The sequence below is a fragment of the Pongo pygmaeus genome, chromosome 10 (genome assembly GCF_028885625.2).
Source record: "Pongo pygmaeus isolate AG05252 chromosome 10, NHGRI_mPonPyg2-v2.0_pri, whole genome shotgun sequence".
NCBI classification, from domain to species: Eukaryota; Metazoa; Chordata; class Mammalia; order Primates; family Hominidae; genus Pongo; species Pongo pygmaeus.
This window is the reverse complement of record NC_072383.2, coordinates 63293465-63318541: the sequence shown is the minus strand read 5'-3', so window position 1 is coordinate 63318541 and position 25077 is coordinate 63293465. Positions and strand designations below refer to the sequence as shown.

General features: G+C 36.2%; 1 protein-coding gene and 1 long non-coding RNA gene across 9 annotated transcripts in view; one reads left to right on the top strand and one right to left on the bottom strand.

The window, feature by feature from the left end:
* The window catches only part of LOC134737591 (uncharacterized), a 178820-nt gene extending 172008 nt beyond the window's left edge, over positions 1-6812 (top strand). The window contains exon 5 of the long non-coding RNA XR_010122615.1: positions 702-6812. This is a non-coding gene — a long non-coding RNA (uncharacterized LOC134737591). The remainder of the gene's footprint in view (positions 1-701) is intronic.
* The window catches only part of MSRB3 (methionine sulfoxide reductase B3), a 207927-nt gene that overhangs the window by 30328 nt on the left and 152522 nt on the right, over positions 1-25077 (bottom strand). For all 8 annotated transcript variants that reach the window (XM_054442093.2, XM_054442094.2, XM_063646466.1 and 5 more), the window contains one exon: positions 6888-6985. In XM_054442093.2, the coding sequence (XP_054298068.1) occupies positions 6888-6985 (98 nt within the window). The remainder of the gene's footprint in view (positions 1-6887; positions 6986-25077) is intronic.

The window sequence follows — 25077 nt, the reverse complement described above, 5'->3', positions numbered from 1 at the left end:
AAAAAAAAAGTGAGGAAGAGAAATTACAGTTAGAAAAAGACAATGAAAACAATTTGCTAACAAATATATGGGTTGAGGATGGGGGTAGAAAAATCCTCAGAAACGGTTTGAGTCCCCTGAAAATGATAGTTATGGCTTCATTATACTTGCCACAGGGTGTTCTGGAAGAGTCACAGCAGCCTTAGGTTACTGAGGGAGGAGCATCATCTCAAAACATAGAAAGGTGTTCATCTGTATCTGTGGCACCACATACATCCCCGCCCCACTGTCGGCAAAGCCATTTGTCTGAGGGAAGCCTAACCACGCAGTGCCATTCGAGCCTCCTCCCAGGTAAACCTAGTCTCCCAGAAAGTACTGTTACCCGGTTTCTTTGAAAAGCGCACAAGCCTTGAAGGCTCCTCCCTGAGAGTATGCGCATGGAGCCCATTCTTCGCAGCTTCTAGCCCGGGAAAGCTGGGAGGATAAATGGAAGTTGCCAGAGAAGCATTGTTTCTTTAGCTGCCTGCAAGCTCTGCCTCCCAGGCCCCAGCCAACTGGCAATGTATTGGGGTTTCTCAGCACACCTGGTTGTAACTGAAACAAACTGGTTGCTCGATGAAGAAATCTCTGAGACCTGCTGTTAATGATTTATTTCAGGATAGAATCTTTAGTGTGCATTTTGAATGTTGTTTTTAACGGTTATGTGTTTCTTTATTTCACAGGTAAATGTACCTGAATATACTGGTCTTCATTCTGAAGAGCATCAGATGATTGTTCAAAAGAAAAAATTTGAATTCTCGCAAGAATCCTTTATCACCTAAGCCTCCTACTCAGAAAAGCTGGCAGCTAAAGAACCTGCAGAGAACCAAGGGAAAGGACCCCCTAAAATAAGTGTTTGAGCATCAAATTTAACATAATTCCTTAAAATCTGACTGCAGTTCTCAATTGTATACATAAGAAACACAAATAGTGTATTCAACACAGTTACATTTTTCTGCACTGATGCATTTCCCACTGTCTTAGAGGTTTTTCTCCTAGCTATTCCTAGGATGTTTGGGCTTTATTATTGTCATTTTCTCTTAAGTGTTTGATCTATGAAATGAAGCATTTTCAAAGCAGGGCTTTTACACTTGGGTATATGGTGCAGGATGGGAAAAGTTTTAAGAAGAAAAGCAATTTACTTTGCCAGTAGTATTCTGTTTTCTCCCACTGTTATTGAAGACACTTGTGTGTAAGTGGGGGCTTTTTTTCCTCTGTGCTTGTGATATTAATCTTTTGCCAAGGAAATGACTGTGAAGTCACCAGTTTAGCATTATGATTTTACTGAAAGATCAAGAAAAAGAGAGATGGGCTGTGGGTCTGAAGCCCTATTGTAACACATGTGTATCTTTAATCATCAGCAATATATGAGTTGTCATCTGTAGAAGATTAATAAGGTTTGGGGTTTTTACCAAAAACTGCTTAACTTTTGAAAAATACTTTCTATTGGTACATATTTACCTTTCTGTTGATTTGGCTGACTTAGAACAAATTAATAATGATCTTAAACAAACTTAAGGGACCATACCATAGACTCAAGCAGTAATAGCAGCACTCATAAATAGACTCCAACGTGGGTAAATTCAGAGATCTGATGGTTTCCTTAAAAAATATTACAAAAAGTTAAGTGATTTATTAGTCTCCCATTTGCTCCAGCTGGAGAATTTTGATCTGAAGAAGGAAGAATTCCCCAAGTATTCTAGAAGGAACTTACTTCACTGAACTGCACGTTAAACTGTGGAAATCTTACCTCTTTGCACTGAATTTAAACTCCTGACAAAGAGTCGCTTAACAGGCTGGGGTTGGAGGATTAGGGAGAGGCTGTCAAATAATTATTCATAGTAGTCAGTGAAACTGGAATAGAAGCAATGTATTTTATCACTAGTTGAAAATATAAATTAAATTAAGGAAAATTCTTTATAGCTGAAAATTGGTACAAGATGGCTGTAGCTGGAGGGAAAATACACGTGCCCACCAAAGCAAGTAAATTTAAGATGAAGATCCTCTTTGGAAGAGATAAGTGAAATGTAATTCCTCAATTCAGTAGGTGGAATAACAAAAGAGAACAAATAAAATTGCAACAAAAATCAGAATATAACAGGGTACCCAAAAGCAACAATTATAATGAAGACAGTGAAGAATCTCTCCGACTCTTGCTTGTTTTCAGTGCTGTCAATGCAAAGATTAGGCAGTATGCTGTTTCCTACACAACAATTCTTTTAGAAGAACCTCACTGCAAGACTTCTAGACTGAACCAATCTGAACTCTCTCAGTAAATCTTTACTAAAAACATTATCTGAGAAGTCACTGGACACATGGACAAACATCTTTACAATGTACTGTAAAGAGGTGGTAGGCTATTGGCTCCCAATGAGTCTACAATTCCTATGCAAATATGAGGCCTAATTCACTGCATGCATGGTGTCATCCCTACCACAATTTTTTTTAAAAAAGGGTCCTAAGCACTAAAGTGAGAATTAGGTAGGAACCAAAAGAACAATGAAATATTGCCATATTGCCAAACTGCTGATCAGGTTGAGTTGATTTAGGTTTTGTCCATGAAGGCTCAGTTCATTTGTAGAAGTTGGCAGTTAAAGGTTCTTCATATTTAGATATTCCATCTTTACCAAAAGGAAAGAAATACGCCACATAACATATCCGACTGAAAATGTCTACAACACACTAAAAGCATCTAATAGATTTTTTATAACACAAACCATATTGAGGCAATTCAGTCCAGAGAAAAGACAAGCCACATAAATTAAGAATACAACAAGAATTTTAGAAAGAGAGCAAACCAGAGTGGTTTCCCACATTATCTCACCAGCAAAATAATAATAATAATAATAAAAAAACCCTTAAAAAATGGGAGAAGTTGGCTGCATAAATGTCTTCTTTTGAGAAGTGTCTGTTCATATCCTTCACCCACTTTTTGATGGGTTTGTTTTTTTTTTTCTTGTAAAGTTGTTTAATTTATTTGTAGATTCTGGATATTATCCGTTTATCAGAAGGATAGATTGCAAAAATTTTCTCTGATTCTGTAGGTTGCCTGTTCAGTCTGATGATAGTTTCTTTTGTTGTGCAAAAGTTCTTTAGTTTAATTAGATTCCTTTTGTCAATTACACCATGGAATACTATGCAGCCATAAAAAAGGATGAGTTCATGTCCTTTGCAGGGACATGGATGAAGCTGGAAACCATCATTCTCAGCAAACTAACACAGGAACAGAAAACCAAACACCACATGTTCTCACTTATAAATGGGAGCTGAACAATGAGAACACATGGACACAGGGAGGGGAACATCACACACCAGGGCCTGTCAGGGGATTGGGGGCTAGGGGAGGGATAGCATTAGGAGAAATACCTAATGTAGATGACGGGTTGATGGATGCAGCAAACCACCATGGCACATGTATACCTATGTAACAAACCTGCACGTTCTGCACGTTTCCCAGAACTTAAAGCATAATAAAAAATAACAAAATAAAATAAAATAAACGGGAGAAGTTCTGAGCAGGAGAAGAGACTACATGAACTGAAAAACTGTAAGGTAAAAGAAGATAAACAGATAATGAAAAAATAGTGCTAAAAATGAGAAACTAGGAAGTAAAATACAAGTGACTGCTCTAGCATGGGAACTATTAAATCTTTTATTTTATCAAGTCAAGGTAAAAAAAGATGCCTGAGAAAAAGGAAAATTAAAAAAAAGAAAGAAAATTATAAAACAAAAGGAAAATAAATGTGAATGGAACACACAAATAAAAGACAGAGAAATTGAAATGAAAGATACCCAGTCCACTTGAATTCAGTACGCCGTTTTTGTGCTTAGGTGGCAGACACCCTCTCCTCCATCCACAAGGGCAAGGGTGTGGCACACATACCATTCGTTAGTGCTGGAACCTCATTCTCTCCTGCACAGAACTTACTTTACTCCAAAGCGTGTATTTTCATACATGCCTTAGTGGAACAAATTCCTCTCCCTCTTTTCTTTAAATTTAAGAGTTCTATTTAAGAAAGGGTCAAACACCTTCTAAATATGAGAAGTGAAGGTTGTGGAAAAAGAAGCCAAAAGGGAGCACGTCAGTGTTGGTTCATCACACAACTGTTAGGAAAGAACAGGAACAGTCACCTTGGGCTTTAACTGCGGGGCCAACAGCTATGCTTGGTTTAGCCTGACTTCTTTTAGGAATGTTGCCTAATTTTGGCATTGTTTGTGGGTTTCATTTCTCTTTGGCCACTGTAAGACATCTTCATAATGATCTTTCCTAGACTACTACTGACGTTATCTATGTGACTGGCACAGAGAAAGAAAGAAGCTTATTCCAACAGTGAATTATAAAATTTGTCACAAAGAGGTTAGAGAGTAGGGCCATAAGGAAAGTCAATATCTTATGCTTCATTTTTCTGTGCCTTTTAAATTTAGTTTTCATAAGATTCAATGTTTGAAAATGGGTTCTGAGTGAAAACAAGTTAAAACGATCATGTAACAGCATTTGTAGCTTGAAAAAGAAAATAAAAGAAACAACTGTTAGTCTTAAAAGAGGTTTACTAAATACTGTGTACCTAAGTTACAAATTAATGTGAGCCATCCTACTTATAGTTTACCTTTTTGTGACAGTTATAAAATCATCAATCAAATTTAATTGAATTTAAAACTAAATTGCAGGCTGGGCACGGTGGCTCACTCCTGTAATCCCAGCACTTTAGGAGGCTGAGGCGGGTGGATCACTTGAGCTCGGGAGTTCAAGACCAGCTGGGCAACATGGTGAAACCCTGTCTCTACCAAAAATACAACAAATTATCCGGATGTGCTGGTGTGTACCTATGGTCCCAGCTACTTGAGAGGTTGAGGTGAGAGGATTGCTTGAGCTCAGCGGGTGGAAGTTGCCGTGAGCCAAGATCATGCCACCGCACTCCAGCCTGGGCGACAGAGTGAGACCCCATTTCAAAAACAAAAAACAAACAAACCCCCAAACTAAATTGCATTTAGCCAACTGCTGGAAAATCATGAGATTTTTAAATTTTAATGACTGTTTTCAACCTGTCTATCTGGGCACCATAAGAGCTCTGGAGAGTACCCTAATTCAAGTCTCAGCTCTGCCACTTAAATCCACATAAGCTGACCCAAGTTTAATTGCTCTCTTTGTGCCTCAGTTTCCTCAACTGTAAAATAACAGAGAAAAAAAGGGACCTACCTCAGAAGGTTATTGTGAGCATTAACCAGAGGAGCTTTTAAAAATGCTGCTCCCCACACTAAACCTGTCCAATTACATTAGACCCTCTGTGGGTGAAACCCAGCACCAGAAAGTTCCACTATCACCATCAAAGACTCCATTCTGAGAAACAAGAGTGAGCTGAAAATGTGATTCAGATAAAATATGAAGTCTAATTTTCAAGAGAGAGAGAGTAGTCCTCACACTTGGAGGACAGGAAACTTGCCAGTCTTTTTTTTTTTTTTAATAAAAACAAAAATTCATCAGATGGTTAGGTTCAAACTAACCTCCCTCCCTACTTGGTAGTAAATATGCCACCTACTCCCTAAACATCTTGTGCCTGGTGGAGGGGGTTAAAGAAAAATGGATAAAGGGCAGGTAAAGAATGCTGAGGGAGGCCCATATGGCAATCACTTTGCTATTACAGCTGCCTGATCATGCCCCTGTACCTCTGATATGTCCAACAGATTCCCCAACAAAATACCCTGTGGTGTCAATAACTTTCAATGCCACAATATTGAAGACTTTACATTTCACTTATTTAAAGCAGATTAAAAGAACAAGATTGCCTTCCATAGAATATGCAGCTGCTCTTATTCCATGTAGATGGAGATTCTATGTCTGTGTGTTTAAGCACAAAATACCCACAAGTTCAAGTCTCTCGATTGTGGGTGTCAGATTAACTATTTTTGCCTCCTCCTCAACACATGCTCATTTGCTTCCTTAGAGCCAGCATTAATTTGGTTAGAGCAGATGGACAGAACTAATTAGGAAATTCTTGGAAATGAGGATGTCTGTATACCAGAAGAAGGAATTGCCTTATCTCATATAGCCGACCTACCACTGAACTTTCACTTCCTACAGCCTCTCTTCAACCACCTTCCTCACACCCACCTAAGAAAAGCCATTTCTGAGGTCTTCCTTGATTGTGTTTGGATCACTGCCATTAGAGGCATTCTGACTGAACAGTGGGTACACAGAACTGCAAGGAGAGGGAGATTATCAAAATATCAGGTTATACAAAGCCACATAATGAAATCTTCATATGCCCCAAGAACAGCCCACTCTTCAATTTACTGAGCCAATTGAAGATGATTTTTTTCCTACCAACGATTTTGTTTAATAGTGGTGAAGCCAATAACTGATATTTTATTTATTTATTTATTTATTTATGAGACAGGGTCTTGCTCTGTTGCCCAGGCTGGAGTACAGTGACATGATCACAGCTCACTGCAGCCTCGACCTCCTGGGCTCCAGTGATTCTCCTGCTTCAGCCCCCTGAGTAGCTAGAACTACAGGCATATGCTACCATGCCCTGCTAAGTTTTAAAATATTTTCTGTAGAGACGAGGTCTCACTATGTTGCCCGGACTCGTCTTGAACTCCTGGCCTCAAGTGATCCTCCCCTCTTGGCCCTCTCGAAGTATGGGATTACAGGCTTGAGCTATCATGCCAGCCTTAACATTCCACTAGACTTGCTAAACACCTGAACATAGGCATCCCTTGGACTTCATATAAACTTTGTCATGCTTGTCTGTCCTTCTTGTGACCAGTCACTTGGCCTTAGTTGCTATATTTAGCACAACCAGGAGTCCTGAAAGTGTTTGCAATGCAGAGGGAGCAATGTATTGGGTTTTCAGAAAGGATGAACTCACCTGAGAGCAGCTTGTTTCCACCCTGTGCATCCCATAGGAAAAGTCATCTGTGAATGTGATTGCCTCAGAACTGATCACATCGTGGAACGAAGGCCAACCTGGGGCACAGCAGGCACAAGAATCAAAGCAGAGAGGAGAGATACACAGCCTTGGGTTAGAATGCATTTTAAAGAAATACTAAGCAAATAATGAAAATCCTTAGTGTATGTTTAACTTTTCAATCTGAAAAAAGAAAGATCAAAAGCTGAAGGAAAATATTTACAAGAGTACAGTTATTTTTTAACCCTTTCCTCACATTCAGATTACAGTTGCATTAGGGTTTAGTGCTTCGTGAGACATTCTTAGACCATCCAATAGTTTTCTAGAGCATCCTTGAACTTAGAAGGCTCTCTCTCACCACTCTTTCTCTTGTCTTCAGAGTCACTCGGCATGGCCCTGAAGCACTATGAATCTTCCATTACGATGTTTTCCGAAACACAATCAATTGGTCTGGCTGTTAACTTTTCAACTATCCCATGCCTCCTTAGAAAGCAAGCTTTTTCAGTACTTAGTCTGGATAGTTAAAATTTTGTTTAAAAAAACGACTATCCTGTTGTCACCATCCTCATCTAATTTCCTGGAAAAAGGGTTATCTGGAAATCATAGCATCTATCTATTTTTATGGGCAAGAAGCTTGTTTACTTCATATGAGACTCATAGAGCATCAATCCTCAGACATCTCTGGGTAGCACCTTGTCTCAAAGAGCATCTAGTTCCAATTTTTATTTATTCTAGTGATTTTAAAAATATATGCACACTTTAAGAAACTTGATAGTAAATGGATCATAGGATTATACAAATGTTTTGAGTGTACAGTCAGGTTTTATGTTCAGTACTTATGGGCATGTTTTTATGTTTCCCCAAAATATGTCTGGAGTTACTGAGCTGAAGCCTGAATCCCCAAAATGATGAAAGAGGGGCGATGTTGCTGAAGTGCTGGTGCAATTTTTTTTCTTTTTCACAAGTCAAATTTACTTCTGCAGAAAGAAAGAAGCCCGTTAAGAACCTGGTGCTTTGTGTTAATACACCTATTGAAAGAAAACAGAATGCAAACTTCAACAACATGATTTTCAGTTTCAAACAAAACAGATTAGGCCAAATCCCCCAAGCTCCCTCATCCTCCACAATGCAAGAGTATAGTATTGATAGTCAGTGCTGGCTTTAACACCAAGAGTGTTAACACTTTCTAATTCCTTGATTTGAGCTCAAAATTGCTATAAAGCACCAGGAAAACCTTAATCTTCCAGACTATAACCTTTCACAAAAATTAATTATGCTGAGACATACTAGCATTCTTAAGAAAATGAATTTCTTCCCATTTTCTAAATTCTAAAGAGAATTTGAATATATTCTAGGCTATAATGTTTGGTTTACAATGGTTACATGACACATTTAGGGGTTCTTCTTTGTTAATAATAGAAGTGCCAATTGCTAGTGAAAACAGGTTTAATGGTGATATTTGAGGACATTGAAAAATAAAGTCATTTATCTATGAAAAGAAAGAAAACATTCTGTATTTTCCTTTTTAACCTTCAAGGGCATACCTCATTTAATTGCAATTTAAGGCAACTGATATTATGGGAGGGACACACTTGATTTAGTAGTAAACAGGTAAACAGGTTTAGGAGTTTCGTTGTTGTATTAAATTTACCATAAAGCTACCTTACCCCAGCACCACTTAGTCCTATTTCTAGAATTCAAAATAGGTATGGAGAAATAGATATACACACGTATATATTTTTCCTTTATTCTACATTGCATCTTATATTTATTTATCTTGTTCTAGGCGTCACCCTGGATTTGTAATTTAGTTTCATGCTTTCCTCCCTTACTAGTTAGTGAACACCTTGAAGGCAGTCTGAATTCATCGACCTGAGTATTCTCATTGCCTAACACAGTGTCCAGTACAAAGGCACAACTCAAATGTTTCTTAAACTGATTTCCAGTTAGCCTTAAATAAGCAAATGAGATAAATAATTACAGCACATCAGAGAGTTCCACAAGAAAGACAGAGAATAAAATCATACTCCTTACAGACTAATTTAGGAAATATCAATGCTAGTTTCTCACAGCACTGTCCAACTTGGCTCAATCACTGTGATTAAGCCTCTTTATGTAGGGGAGAGGTTTACTTCTTGTGTATTTAGGAGAGGAGAAACATGAAGTTCACAGAGTTCACTCATTTTACAAGGTTTTGGGGGTGGGAGGGAACAGAAGGATAAGTTACTTGGCCAAGGTTACACAGGCAGTAAGTAGCAAAGCCAAAACTAGGATGTGAATATTCTGACTTTAGGACTCTCTTCTTAGGTTCCACTTTCTTCCTCAATTTTTTCTACCTGAATTAGATATGCACAGGATTTTCCAGAAAACTATATTCAAGAATAGAACAGGATGAGGGAGGTTGAAACAGAGTGCAGGTCTCAAAAGATTTCAGTGTTTCTGGGAAACTGTTGATGCTTGAATAGTTTGTTGTTTACCATGGCATTATTTAAACATTAGAAGAGACACTCAAAAATAAAAATAAAAATAAATAAAGATATTTCAAAACTCCCCAAAACTCACAATGTCCCTTTGCCCTGTAGAAGAGATGGCAGTTTTCAAAATGGAATATTCAATATGTCAACCCAAATCCTGATTAGTGGAGATGGACAGGAAAAACCACGCTGGAGACTGTAACTCCCTGTGATGGAAGGCATTTCAAAGGAGAATCATGGCTAACTTTGGCCAATAAGGTTAACAAAGGAGAATGCTGAGTTGCTTTGCTAGACTTCTCAGAAAAAGTGACATTCTATACAAAGAGTACATTAGAAAGGTAAGTGCTTAATGACAATCAAACTAAGAAGGACCTTCCCCCAATAATAAACTGCCTTATGGCAGAGAAGCCACAGTGATGACAGCACTTTGAAAGCGGAATTCCCTCATCATGTGAAAGTATTTAAAGAAGGAACTCTTCACTGCTGTAAAAATCCTCAAAGGAAACCTTGCCCCCACTCCTAATAATAAGGAAAGTGCTTCAAAGGGTGATAGGCAGAGACTGAAGCAATCTGCGTCTTGTTGAGAAAATTATCTTGAGTAAAAGGGTGGGGGAAGGGGAGTGTGTTTATGTCAGTTTTGACATTAAAGAAAGATCATCCATCTTCCTTGCTCTAGGATTTTCCTTTTGGTCTTCTAACAAAACATTATTTGTTTTGGATGCATTCCATGCACTTTTTAAAAGAAAAGTCATGTGAAAACCTGGATAAACAGAGTTGGTTCACCCCACCCCCAATACATCCCTTAGTTTCTATTTGATGAGATTGGATTAGGCCTATTATCATTTCATTTCAAAGAATATAAACTGTACTTCTTAGATATTAGCCTATTATTATCAAGGATGCCTTATTTTCAATAAATAGTTTCACCCTTCAAAGAATTCCCATCTCCAGATAACAAATAAATATATGTAGTACAACTGAAGCAGGCAAGTTGAAATATGGCAGTTCTGCCTCAATTTTATTCACCCATCAGGCCACATTCATCTGCAGATATAACGTCATACTACTCATATCATGTGAAGCAACTCCAGAATATGCTCATTTTCATCTCAAATATAAGAGCAAGTGATCCAGATTAGTTGTTGTAGCTTCTTTGGTGCTTGCTATATCATCTACACTAGAATGGATTTTTTTTTTTAGATTGCAGTATAAATAATCATTCCCCCTCCAACCCATAATGTAGCTTAATAAATCTGTTTCAAGTCTACTTGAGCCCATAATTGAATAATGGCATAGCTCTCCACAAGTAGTATTCTGTTGACAAATTCTAAATGTTTCACGCCAACTGCCTCATAAGTAAAACTTTCTTAGCTCTCCATCCCAATCAATTCCATCTTCTTTAAAGAAATCTGTGAAACATGTTGTTAAAGTTAGCAACAGAGTGTAAACAAATTGAAGCCAATTCTATCTGTACCATATCTAGAAAATGTGGCCCTCATTGTCCTATTCTTAATTTAACAAGAATTGCTATACAGCTTCCACTTCCCCTAATCCTTCCCCACCCTAAAATAAAAATTAGAAACCTTGCTAGTCAGCTACATGACTCATCAGTAGAACCCAGCAGAAACTACTCATGAATGAGAACTTATTGAATTGAAAGGTAATTACACATGTTTTGTTATTTTCAAATGTAAAGTAAGTTTGAACACAATGAATCCCACTGGGTTTGGGTGATGGTTCAATAATGATGATACATAGTTTAGCACAGTTTTGGTGAGACAAGCTGGAGGTACAGGTCCTTATTTGTGCGTGTATCAGTCCTCACAGCTCTTTAATTCCAAGGCCATATTTCAAAATTTGTAGTATTCAGATTATTTGTAGCTGGAATCTGCTAACCTCACTGACCACAATTTACCTTATTACCTAATTCAAAATAAATAATCCAACTCTGTATGTAGTCCCCTGCTAACAAGAATTGTTTGAAACTTAGAGTCCTGACTCTTGCCAAATTATTTAATATTCACTTTGGGGGGGTGGATCATGAGGTCAGGAGATCAAGACCATCCTGGCTAATACAATGAAACCCCTTCTCTACTTAAAAAAAAAAACAAAAAAATTAGCCAGGCATGGTGGGGGCTGCCTGTAGTCCCAGCTACTCGGGAGGCTGAGGCAGGAGAATGGCGTGAACCCAGGAAGTGGAGCTCGCAGTGAGCCGAGATCGCGCCACTGCACTCCAGCCTGGGCGACAGAGCAAGACTCTATCTCAAAAAATAAAATAAAATAAAATAAAACATTCACTTAACTGATGCTTCAGGTATAACGTCTATCTCATTTAAAAAATGATTCTTTAATCCCCTTCAAAGACCCATTTGGTTGCAATATAGTCTTCCAAAAATTTAAGTGGCAATCAACCAAATATGTGCATGTGGTAGAAAGTCAAACAAGATGGCTCATAATGAGACATTCCCTGTCAATTCTGCCATACCCACAGGAAACCATGATAAATAGATTTTCTGTTTCTTTAAAAATATGCTTATGCTGCTGTCTCTTGATTATTTCATTTTAAACCTGTGCTAATACAGTAGTTATGTCATGTCATTGTTTAAATTTGAATTAATTAAAATTAAATAAAATTACAGTTTCTCAGTCACACTAGCCACATTTCAAGTTCTCAGCAGTTACAAGTAGCTAATGGCGACCATATTAGACAGCACAGATATACATATAGAACATTTCCACCAAGATTTCCACAGAAATAGAACATTTCCATCCTTGCACAGTGCTGTTTTAGACATTATAAATTCATTTCTTCTTATGAAAGATTAAGATTTAGTACTCATACCTACATAATCTCCCCTCCATTCCCCTTTCCAATCAGGTTATTTTTAATTTCTTTAAAACCTCATTGGGTAATGTCTGCCTCTTGAACGAGAATGTAAGTAAAAATAAAAGCAGGGAGTTTGTTTTATTTACCACTGTACTGGCAACAAACTAAAAAAGTGCCTGCTACATAAAAGGTGTTCCAAAAAAACTATCTCATAAATGAACAATCGAATGCATGAATATCTAGCTTAAGTAGATATTTAGTAGCTTAAGATAATACCATTCAGCTCCCCACTCTGTAAGACGGCCTTAGCACCCTCATCTTCCCTCCACCTATCCTTTGCCCCATTCCAATGACCAACCATAATTAAGTCTTCTGTGCTTTTCTACAGATTCTAAGAACTGAAAACTAATGAACATTATTTGTATTATTCTGCCAAATCCTTGCTGCAACAAGTAATCCTAGGAGACCGAAAATCAAATTGATTTTCCATTTTTTATACAGCAACACTTGTTAGAAGGCATGCCACACTTCTTTTTATTTTTGTTTGGATTATGACTTTATTACACAACTGTACAAACTTCTGTATTCAAAATTTTACTTTTTGAGTTTTTAATTACAAACATTTCAAGCATATGCAAAAGTATACAAATAATAGACTAGGTATCCACAATTTAACAGATGTTCACTGCCCAGGTTTCACAGATATTACCTTGTTTTCTATATTGGCTTCAGGTTTCTTTCTCCCCCTCTTTCTCTAACAATTACAGCAGATCTGCCTCTAACCTTGTTCCCTACTCTTATGCCTCCTAGTACTCCAAAGACAATTACTTACCTACCATTCCCACACTTATTTTGATTAATCCTCTACGTATGTCTATATCCAGAAATAAAATATACCATTTTAAATGTTTAGAATTTTATATAAATGGCATTGCATTGTAGGTATTTTTTTGGCAACTTATTTTTTCACATTATTGTTATCTCTGGCTTTCTTGGTAACAGTATCATCTTATTTTATAAACAAAGTATCTTTTCAAATATTTCTGAGAATATTAACTAGAGAGTTGTTTTATTTTAGTTTTTCTATGATTCTCTAAAATATCTCTGCTCCTTCTGGGGCAATTGTTCTCCTTATCTTGATTTTTAAATTTCAAGCTCTTAGTTTCCTTCATATGTCTTTGGGGATCTTTGGTCAACAGTTCCTATTTAAACATGGAGGCCAAGGTCAGTTATCCTACACATCTGATGGAGGTTTTCTCTGCCATTAGATGTAGTATGGGTTTGTATCCTTAGTAAGCCTTTCCTCTGAATATAAAAGCTGCCTGGGAACTCCAGGACTGCTGTCATCAGTTGCTGATGGACAAGGCTTCATCCTGGGGTTCCCTGAATACCTCAATGGGGAATGGTTTACTCTGGAATATCAACACCTCAATAGCAACCCCAATTATCCCAGACAGGCTGTTTAATATCTTAAGAGAGCAGTCTTCCAGGCTTGTTTTCTTGTGGGTAACTAATGATCTATCATTCTAAATATAAAGATAAGGAAAATGTAAAACTAGTCTAGTTGTTATTTAGACTTTCAGTTAAGTACCTTGTTGTCAGGCCCCCATTTTGCTCTTGTCAATTCTGAGTTCTGAGCCTTTTTGTAATTCTGCTGGGCATCTGCAACAACTCTTGTACACATTTTGGGCTGCAGCTTTCTTTAATTGGTCATGCCCATTAATGCATTTCCACCCATTTTTTTTTCTTGGGAAAACTTTGAGTTTCCTTTTCTAAAGGCTCCCTACCCCACTCCAATTCTCTTTGCAATGGATTTCTTCTACTTTTACTCCTCCTACTCCTCCTCTTCTTTTTCTTACTCTCATTTTAAAGATATCTCTTGGGAGAGAGGGGAAACAAACATGTATGCTCAGATTATCATCTTGAATAAGAAGGCAAGATTTTTTTAATAAACTGCAGACTTTAGTCTCTTCATCTAATATTTCATTTGAAGAAGCAACAAATTTGAGGCATCGTAATTTTTCTACTAACTACAATTACATTTTAAAAATCTTGATAAAAATATCAAAATCAGTGTAAGTTTTAGCAGCTTTAACTGGCTCAGATTTAACTCTGGCTAAAAACGGATTATGGGTTAGCTGTATGAGATTAACACAAACTTTTATGACATCTGCAATGGCATCTGAGTTAGAATTGGTAGGTTAGAATGGTCTCTTCATTGCCTACTTAAGTGGAAAGGAATTTCTTAGACCACTTTTCAAGTTTGTATTTGCTTTGTATTGCTTGAGAATTTCTGTATTTCTTCCCTCCTGCCATTGCAAATATAAGGATGTGTCCCCCTATATGCTGATGACATGATTTCATTACTTCAAACAAACAATAGTCTCAAGAAGCAAACTAGTTCAGTCCAGACAAAGAGTAAACATGACAAAAAGAAAATCATTGGTTTTGGCAAACATTCTCCCATGCTTCATTCAGCTTTATTAAGAGGTACCTGAAATAAAAATGATATTTAAAATATTTATCTTGGCTGGGCACGGTGGCTCCCAGCACTTTGGGAGGCTGAGGCGGGTGGACCACCTAAGGTCAGGAGTTCGAGACCAGCCTGGGCAACATGGTGAAACCCATCTCTACTAAAAATACAGAAATTAGCCGGGCATGGTGGTGCATGCCTCTAGTCCCAGCTACCCTGGAGGCTGAGGTGGGAGAATCGCTTGAACCTTGGAGGTGGCAGTTGCAGTGAGCCAAGATTGTGTCACTGCATTCCAGCCTGGGCAACAGAGTGAGACTGTCTCAAAAAAAAAAAAAATTATATATATGTGTCTTGAAAAGTAGGGAATTTACAATATACATGAAATTAGCATAAACCTATAAACTCTAAAAATTCATGCAGATAAAAATGCAAATAAAATTTAAATGCAATGTACTATTCAAAAATTAACTTTATTTTGGTTACCAGTTATCCTGCTTTCTCATCTAGCTGTCCAGGAACCCAGTAGTTGTAAATGGTGGTGGCACTGCTACCAGGGGCATTCTAGATAAAATGATGATTGGGGGCCACCTGAAGGCTTTTAAGCAGCCTAGTAACATGATCAAATTTGTATTTTAGAAAAATGGTTCTGAAAGCAGACTGGAGGGATTCGGGATAAGAGGGAACATGGAAACGTATATATCAGATGAGAGACTGTACTGGAACAGAAATAATGAAGCTTTAATGGGACTGGGAAGCAGGGGAGAGTTTATAGAGCAATCAAGAGAGCAAAGTTTGCTGATTTTGGTGACTGCGGTACATGCAGGGCAATGAAGAAGGGCAGGATCACATTATTACTAGGTTTCCAGCTTGTGTGACTAGCTGAATCATGCTAGAGATACATTTTTACAGAGAAAATAACAAAATCAGTTTCTTGTGGATCTAGGAGACAAAGGAATATGTGGGCTCAGAAATGAGAGCCAAGCTCAAGATGCAGATGGGAAAGTTATCACAACATAAAAGACAGTAAGGTCCTGGATAAGGATATGTAGGAGGGATGAATATAAAGGGAGAGGAGAACCAGGCAGGTATTTAAATGTTAAGCAAAAGAATAAGAGTCAGCAGAGGAAAAGAAAAGAGAGCATTTCCAGAAATAGGAAGAGGAAAGGGAATCAGGACAGAGTCTGAAAAAAGAGAAAATTGCTTAAGGATGGAGGACAGACAGCAGTCACATAATCTACAGAAAGGACAAGTTAAGTAAGACCTGAGAGACACTGCAGATTTCAACCAGTGAGTATTAGATTGGAAAGCATAGTGAAGAAGACAGTGAACAGAGACTACTCTTTTACAGCCTGCAGGGAAGAACACAATGAGGTTTATTTTAAGATATTTGGAATCAAGGTCCCTATCACTCATCCCATCTTTCTCTGTTTTCTGAAGTGTTCAAATGTTACAATATTACTTTCCTAATGGAATTTTTGCAAAAAAATCAGTGATATAAAAGTGTTTAGACATGTTAAAAAAATCTTAAGCATTACTCAAATGCTCCAAAGGATACTGAACAGAAGCCATATTTGAAGAAAGACTACAAGAATCTTTTTGATTTTTATTTTATTTTTAATTTGTTTGTTGTTGTTTCTAATTATCTTGTGGTCCACCAAACTGAGAGTCAATGGCTGTAATGCCTTAAATGACCATTGTAATCTGTTTTGCTTTTTGACACAAAGTAGGTGCTCAATAAATATGGCTGGAGTTTTAATTCTAGGTCAGGTTCCCAGGTCAAACATGTTTGCAGCACCCAGTAGTACTTTTTTTCCAAGCCATGTATCATGGTTTGCAATTATTTATTTATATGGGTAATTTTTGATTAATGTTTGCTTCTTTCACTAAGTACTATGAGACCATGATTACTTTATTAACTACTACAACTTCAACACCAAGCTCATGGAAATATTTCTTAAATGAATTATAAAGAAAATATCACATATTTCATTATTTACATTATATTTACAATATATGACTTAATTAAAAGGTAATAACTTCCCACTTAGAGCAGTCAAAATTACAGAGACAGAAAGTAGAATGATAGTTGCCAGGGGATGGTGGGAAGATGGAAAGGAGCATTATTATTTAGGGGTCCAGAGTTTCCTTTTTACAGGATGAAAAGAGTTCTGAAGTTGGATGGTGGTGATGGTTGCACAACAATGTGAATATATTTCATACCACTGAACTGTACACTGAAAAACAGTTAACATGCTAATTTTCTTATGTGTATTTCACCACAGTAAAAAATCAGAAAAAAAAATCATGATGACTGACTATAAGCCAGGATAGAGAACCCTCCCCAGGAACTGAATCAGTGAGCTTCTTATCTTGGACTTCCCAGCCTCCAGAACTCAGAGAAATAAATTTATTTTGTTTAAGCATGCACACACAAAAAGATAATCACTTAGCCTGAATATGGCTATCAGTGGGTCAAGTGAAAAAGCATTTTTAAAAATAGGCAAAGAATTTCTACTGTTTTGCTTTAGACTTTTTTTTACAAATATCAAATTTATCATGTTTACTTTTCCTGCCTATCAGAAATAGTGCATTTCTTCAAAAAATTATTAACAAGTTCAGATGTACAAACGGTGTAGCTTAATCATTTCAGGCATTTGAATCTGTTTAAGGACAATATGACTAAGACTGTCAAGAACACTGAGGTGTCCTTGGGTACTGTGAACATCTGGTATCTATTCTCTTTGGAGATTAATAATGTAGCTGTACTGCAGCAAGCTTTACTAATTCCTTTGAGCCCTGCACAACATTTTTAAATGGTTCCAAACACACAGGATCTCTAATTGGTATGGATTTCATCCACAGCTTTCTTGCAATCTCAAAATGTCTCGGCAACTCCTAAGCAGGAATTGACAGGGGCCAGCTTCCCTATTTCCCTTTATGAAGGCAGCTATTAATAATATTTTTTCAGGTTCAATAAAATTACTGAACTCAAACCATTTCAACCAAAAACCTGGAGAGGGAGACTTTATTTTCCCTGGCCTGAACACTGTCTCTTGCTACTTTAAATCACAGTTAATGTTTTTAAAAATACATCTTACACAGAAGTCAGTTGTAGACCTTTAGCATCAAAGGACCTGAGCCACATCACATGTAACAGCCTGATCTTTAGCCATAATTTCTAAGTGCCATTAAAAAATGTCTCTCAAAATGGTTTTAAATTTAGTGTTGACCTAGTAACCTTGATCCAAAAACATTCAACTTTAGATGATTATTTTATTTTGCTTCCAAAAGCTCTTCAGTCTGGTGAGGCATCCATTAGGAAGCTTCACAAGGAGTTTGAAGTTTGCTTAGAATTTATTAGCTATATAAGACAGGAAGATGGTGATGTGGGTTGCTTGCTGAGCAAAGATTATTTACTGTGCTTAACTGACCTTAAAAATACCAAGTGAGATATAGGATGGGGAAATTCAAAGAAATACAGATTCTACTCTCAGCAACATGCAATTCAGACTAAAAATGAAATAATGATCCATTCAACGGCAGTTCTCAATTAGGGCTATTCACTACAAAGCATTATTTGGGACTCTAAGACAAACTATTACTTACATTTTTTGGTTGGGTACTTATTAAAAATGTCAGAGTAATTCCTCTCATAAATATATGTACCTGATGAAAATGTAAGATTACTTCTGAGGGGCAGTTAAGTCTCAACATTCTTTCCCTTATCTAAATTTTCTCCTGACATTTTTCTCTAACTGAAACCTCTCCAACTTCTGAATAGGCTTTAGATCTTTATTCTATTATATATATTTTAAGTACTAAACCTGAATTTCCCTGTTTTCATAAATCTTCTATGATCATTCACTGATCTACAACACCTTTTTATGATATGTCAAAACTTAGTCCACCTACTAAAATTTAAATTCTGAAAACCATTCTTGAAAATACAGTTTTCAACTATCTTTAGAAACAGAACAGATTGCTCAGTAAAGCTATTAAGAACAAATATTTTAGGACAAAATAATTACTTAGAATTGTTTATATGACAAATGGTGTTTTGCCTTTGTGGCAGGCAGACACATGGCAAAATTGAAGCAATTTGGCAAATATTGTACATTCCCTAATATATTAAATTTTTTTAATAGATTACATCGAAAAGGCATGAAGGAACCTTCATCGAACCAAAGCATACTCTATTACCACCCCTTCTTTTTAAAATCCTTTAGGGAAATCTTTGCCAACCCCCAGTGCTCTACTTTGTCACATATGTATCACTTTCTAATATACCATAACTGTTTATTATGCTTTTTGTCTCCTGTCTTTATTTTCCCAGCTAGAATGTAAGCTCCAGGAAGGGAAAGATAATTGTTTTGTTCCCAGTGTATTCCAAACTCCTCAAATACATTTTGGTTGAATGAATTTTCTATATACGTTCCTGTTACCCTGGAAATCTGGAATTTAAAGACAATACTAGCTTTGGTTTTAAAATACACAGATACAAGTCTTTGTAGCAGAATTAGTTATAGAGTCTCCAGGTAACTTATTAATATTTATTGAAGAGTTTGGCACCTGATGACAGTCTTCTCTAAATCCCAAACAACTGCCTACATTCCAGGAAACCTCATTGAAGGTAACCTACTTACCACTCCTCATATTGACAGCTCTAGGAGTACCTCAGAGAACTTAAACTAAGTTCATAGAGCCGGGCCCCTTGTAGGCACAAGGGGCCCTTGCAATTTGATGGTTTCAATGGCTTTAAAACTGACCACTGACAAGCTTAAAATGCATTAAAATTAGATGTCATCACATGAAGAGTGTTGAATCTCAGATGGATAAATTTGGCAAAGACACTATGGTACTGTAGTCATATTTTAATGTGTCCACTGGACCTCTGTTACCAAAAAAAAAATGAAATTCAATAAAGGTCCAAGCATACCCATAATATAATCCATAACCTACACTTTGACATATTATTTTGTCAGTTGGGCAGTAATATTTAAGTCTTACTCCACTAAATGGTAAATGATTAGCAGGCAAAAGATATAGCCCCTTAGTACTGAGTAGGCACTAAATAGATAGCTTGTTAAATAAGTGAGCCAACCTGGGGCTGAAGAAAATATTAACAAAAATTGTGAAAATGATATTACAATCAATCAATGTATATATTTCAGATATTTGTAATAAACATCACTTCTCAAGTATTTATTACTACTTATGTCACTAGACCAGAGTAATCCATAGGTTACTATTTCTTGGTAGTATACTGTGGGCACCTATGAAATCTCTGATCTTATCTAGTTTGGGTGGCACAAAAGTTTGGAAGCCTTAGTCAGCATCCACAAACATAAAGCACTGTAGCACTATTGTAGCATTATATAGTCTTTTGATATTTGGCTTCCTTTTAGTGTTTAAAAAATTACAAAAGTCTCAGGAAGGTATTATTAAATTTTTATGCATTGTTATCTGTAACGGCTGTTTCACACAATTTTTACCTCTCAATTAACCTCAACTTTTTGCTCAGTCCCTGATGTTTCCCTTGGTTTCTGGCCTCTAAGATACCTTAATGTTATTACTTTCTTAATGTATTGTTGCTTTTTAAAAATCTTACATGCACATTTATTAACCACATATAAATGCATAATTGTGAATATATCATACACATCTTAAGTACAAACTTTATTCTCTTCTTTTCTTGGTCCCTTTCCCCATCTTATAGAAAACCTATGTTAACAACCTAATGAGGGTTCTACCACATTTTTGTTCATGTTTGTATAGCCATACAAAATAATAGCTATCTACATACACATAAATGTAAATGTTTTAGTAGCTGCATAACATTCCACTGTGCAACTGACTCCTGAATGACTTTGCTTCCAACTGTTTTTCCTCTATGAAACATAGGGCAATGACATCCTTGCATATATGCTCTTACATCTGGTGGAATTTTCTATCATCATGGAAGAAATTCTTAGTCCAAAGAGTAAATGCCAGACCAAAGAGTATTTTGCATTAAATAGATATTTCTAGATAGCTTTCCAAAATGAATACAGTTGAATACTCTTTTCTCCATGCCTTCAGCAACAATAGATGTTGTAGCTTTTATAAATTTCCAGTAAATTATTACCAGTAGCTCACTTAAACAAAATTTATATTTCATTGACTATGTGTAAGGCAGACAGCTCTTAATGTTGGCGATTTGAATTTGCTCTTCTGGAACTTGCATCTTCATATTCTTTGTCCATTTTCTATTGGGTTAGTTGTTGTTTTCTTCTTAATTGATAACAGTTCTTTGTAAATTATAGATATTAATTACTAACATCTGCATTATAATTATTCTTCTATATCTATTGTTACTGTATTTGACTTTGCTTTTGATTATTTTATTCAAACATGCCTGTCCCTTTCTTTTGCAGTTTCTGGGCTACCAGCCTTGGTTAAAAAGAGTTCCTCCCCCTGAATTTTACATGCAGTATCCTATATTTTCATATAGGATGTTTGTTTTGCATTCAGATCTTAATCAGGAATTTCACTAAGTATATGCTATAGTATAATTTTATTTTCTTCTAAACAGAATACCAATTGGGCTACCAATAAATTTTAAACTGTTCATTTTTGATTGAGTTGAAATATCATGTTTATAAACTGTCATTTACACTGTTATCTACGAGTCTGCTCTACTAATCTATTTGTCTATCCCTATGCCAATGTAAGTTTATTATGGTGGCTTCACAGACTGGTCTTACATTAGGAAAGGCAAGTATCTACCACTGTATTTCTTTTTCATAAATATCATAAATATTTCTGCTCTAGGTTTTTTTCTTTAATCAGGTTTATTATGAGTTAATCTATTTTTTTGATCTTTCAAAGAACCAACTTTGGATTCACTTATTCTTTCTACTCTTGTTTGATGTTTTCTGTTTCATTAGTTTTAGCTTTTATCTTTATTCCCATCTTCCTGGCATTTTTATTGTTCTTTTTATAAAATTCCTTTATTTTTCATCTTTTTTCTATAATAATGAAGGTATTCAAGATTACAACATTTCCTTTAAGTTTAATGTTTATTGTACCCCATAGAGTTAGATATTTATCTCTAGTTTCATTGGATTATTATAAAAATATGGCCTATACAAAATCTCTACTTTCTAAAATTTAAGATTTTCCTTGTAGCCACACACATGATATATCATCTTCTAATGTTCCATGAGAATACAAAATTATATGTCTTATTTGAAAGATGTTTTTTATTTGAAAGATACTTCATCTATTTAAAAAAGTTGATTGTACTATTTGGTTATCCTCTATCCTTATTTAGTTTGACTACACATATGTCTCAATCTGAGAGAGAGATCAAAGTTATCCACTACAACTATGTATTTTTAAATCAAGTTTTCTTTCATTTCTAAGATTCTTATTCATATATTTATTATTTATGTTAATTTATTCCTATAGGTTTATGATTGCTCTGTACTCTTCATGACTAGTACCTTTTTATTATCACATAATTCCCCTTTATCCTCTGCACTTTTTAGCTTAATTTTCACTCTGTCTGATATTAATATTGCCATTTCTGCTTTCTGTTTTGTTTGCCTTGGCCTAGTATGTTTTAACCATAAAGCTTTCTTTATACTTTGTTTGCTTCTTGTAAGCAGCAAATAACTAGAATTTAACTCAATCTCTGACAATCTGTCTTGTAATGGGAGAATTCAGTTCATTCATATTTGACTTAACAAGAGACATACCTATTTTCTTTTCACTTTTCCTTATATTTGTCCATTTCATGTTGTGCTTGTCCCTCTTTTTCTGCTATTTAGATGAAATTCCTATTCATTCCATTCTTGCCCATTATTACATCATTTTCCTTTGTGTGTGTGTGTGCTCACAAACAAAGAATTATCTACTGTTATTGGAAAATCAGATACCATTTCCTCCATAAAGACCCATTGTCTTCCATATCAAGATGCTATATCCTCCCTTTTCTGCTTCCCTTTCCTCCCACCCAAGTAAAATAAAGCCTTTGGAAAACTCTCATTTTCCTCCACTCTGCCTTCCTCTCTTGTAGATGTTATCTGTAGATGTTATCCTGCTGTCTTTCTATTTTCCAAGATTGCAGATGAGAAACTGAATGCTAACCTAACACTTCTATTGTAAATTTGGAAGCTTATAAGATTTTGTGTTTATCCTTAAAGTTCAGGAGTATCATCTTGCTAGGCTTTACCTTCCTCATTAATCCTATGTAGAATTTAGTGAGCCTATTCAGTCTGTAGACTTGAGTTGTTCTATAGGTCCCCCAGAAAAGTTTCGATTATTTGCATGTTAAGCCTCTTGGATCTATCTTCCAAGTCTCTTAATTTTTCTTTCAAGATTTATACCTCTTTGTGTTTTTGCTCTGTGCTTTCAGATATTCTTCCAATTGATCTTCTAGGCAACAAATTTTGGTCTCAGCAGTGGCTTCCTTCAGCTCACCTACTGAATTGTTTAGGTGGGAAATCATGATCTTTTCAAATCTCCAAAACACTTTTTGGGGACTAGACATGAATTCCCTTAATTGTATCAGAAAGAATTTTTCAACTGCAAGAAATAAATAACACAAATAAAAGTGCCTTACACAATAAAGGAATTATTGTTTCACATAACAAGGAGTCTATATTTAAGTGGTTCCATGTTGGTCAAGTCAGTGGCATAATTACCTCATCAGGGACAATGTCTGCCCTCCTCACAATGTCAGTGATATCCCCCTCATGGTCACACAATGGCTACAGTAATTCCAGACACCACAGGCAGACAAAACAACATCTAGTGAAAAAGGGAGCACTTCAGCCAGTGTGTCTCTTTTTGTTAGTGAGCAAAACTTCTAGCAAAAATCTCTCAGATCCAACTGATCAGGAATGGAGCATCTGTCCAACTGAAATCAACCAACTGAAATCACTGACAAGGGAAATGGAATTTTATGATTGGCTTAGATCAATTATTATTCACCTGGGGAATATTCACTTCTGCCCTGGCAAAAGGGATGAGTATAACTGGATTAGGCAAACAGTGCCATGACAGCTTGCTTTTTTTCTTCTTGGTTTAGTTGTCGTCTGTCTACTGTAGGCATTGTTTTATCAGATATGTGTCTATTTGTTCAGACTGATCCTGTCTCACTGCAGGACTCCCTTAGATAAGTTGTTATTTTTCTTTTTTGTCTCACTTGGGTTCAGGCCTGGTTATTAATATAATCCAAAAGCTGGTTGTCCTACAGGTAGTGAAAATCCAGACACAGATGAACTACCAGATCTTGCTAAGAGAATAAGAAGATAAAGAATAAGAAAAAGCCTCCTGTATCCAAAATTCCTGTCACGAACAGTGATGCAGCTCAGATGTTTAGCCGCTTCTTAGTCTCCGGGAGCAAGAAGGCTGAGTACACTTAGAAGTGGCTATGCCGATCTCTACTCTTGAAGTCCATAAATCTCCTTAAGTCAAACTCCTTCCATTATCTGTCACATTCAAAATCCTGCCATCATGCTTTTTGACGCTGCTCTCTTGGCCCCTTAGTCCACGGGGCAAAAACTTTACCCAAGTTGTCCATACCAAAATTACTGTCACTATTTAGCTCAAGAGGTTCAGAAAGACTGGAATAGAAAGTATAAGGCCATACACAGGACCATCTCCAATGAATATTATTGTTATTATTTGTGATGTTATGCTAAGTGCTTTACATTTATTGTTGTATATATTGTGTATACATCCTATTTATTCCCATTTTACAGGTAAAGAAACTGGGGTTTAGAGATTATTATATACCTTTCACAAGGCCACTTTACTGTGCACTGTTAAGTGAAGTTGGCATGTAAATCCAAGATTGTCTCCAAAATTCTTTCTTCTAAATCCTACACCAAACAATCTCTGTGGCAGCTCAGAGAGTTTACAAGTTGAGACAGTCTATTACAGAATATAACTAGTGATGAACAGAAATAAAACAGTAAGAAGCTAGAAACATCTCTGAAAGCTAGAAAAGTTCACATTCTACCAGATGATTAATGATTTTTGTAAATTTTCTTCTCAATAAACAACATTATGTAATGAAATCCTGAGTTGCTTAATGTTCAGTGAATTAAAAAACTCTAGAAATGATGAAATGATGCTATAACACCCAAATCAGGGTTTCTTGAATTTTTGTTGTTGTCCCAGACCCTTTGGAAGTCTGGCAAAGCCTACAGGAAAATGTTTCTAAATGCATGAGAACAAATATATGGGATTACAATGGAAAAATGATCTTTAAATACTGCTATCAAAATACTGAAAAAAACAAATGCATTGTATAGTAAAAATGTGCTTCTTTATTAACACATTACATAACAAGCTTTAATGGTAGATCTACTAATTATCATAATTTGG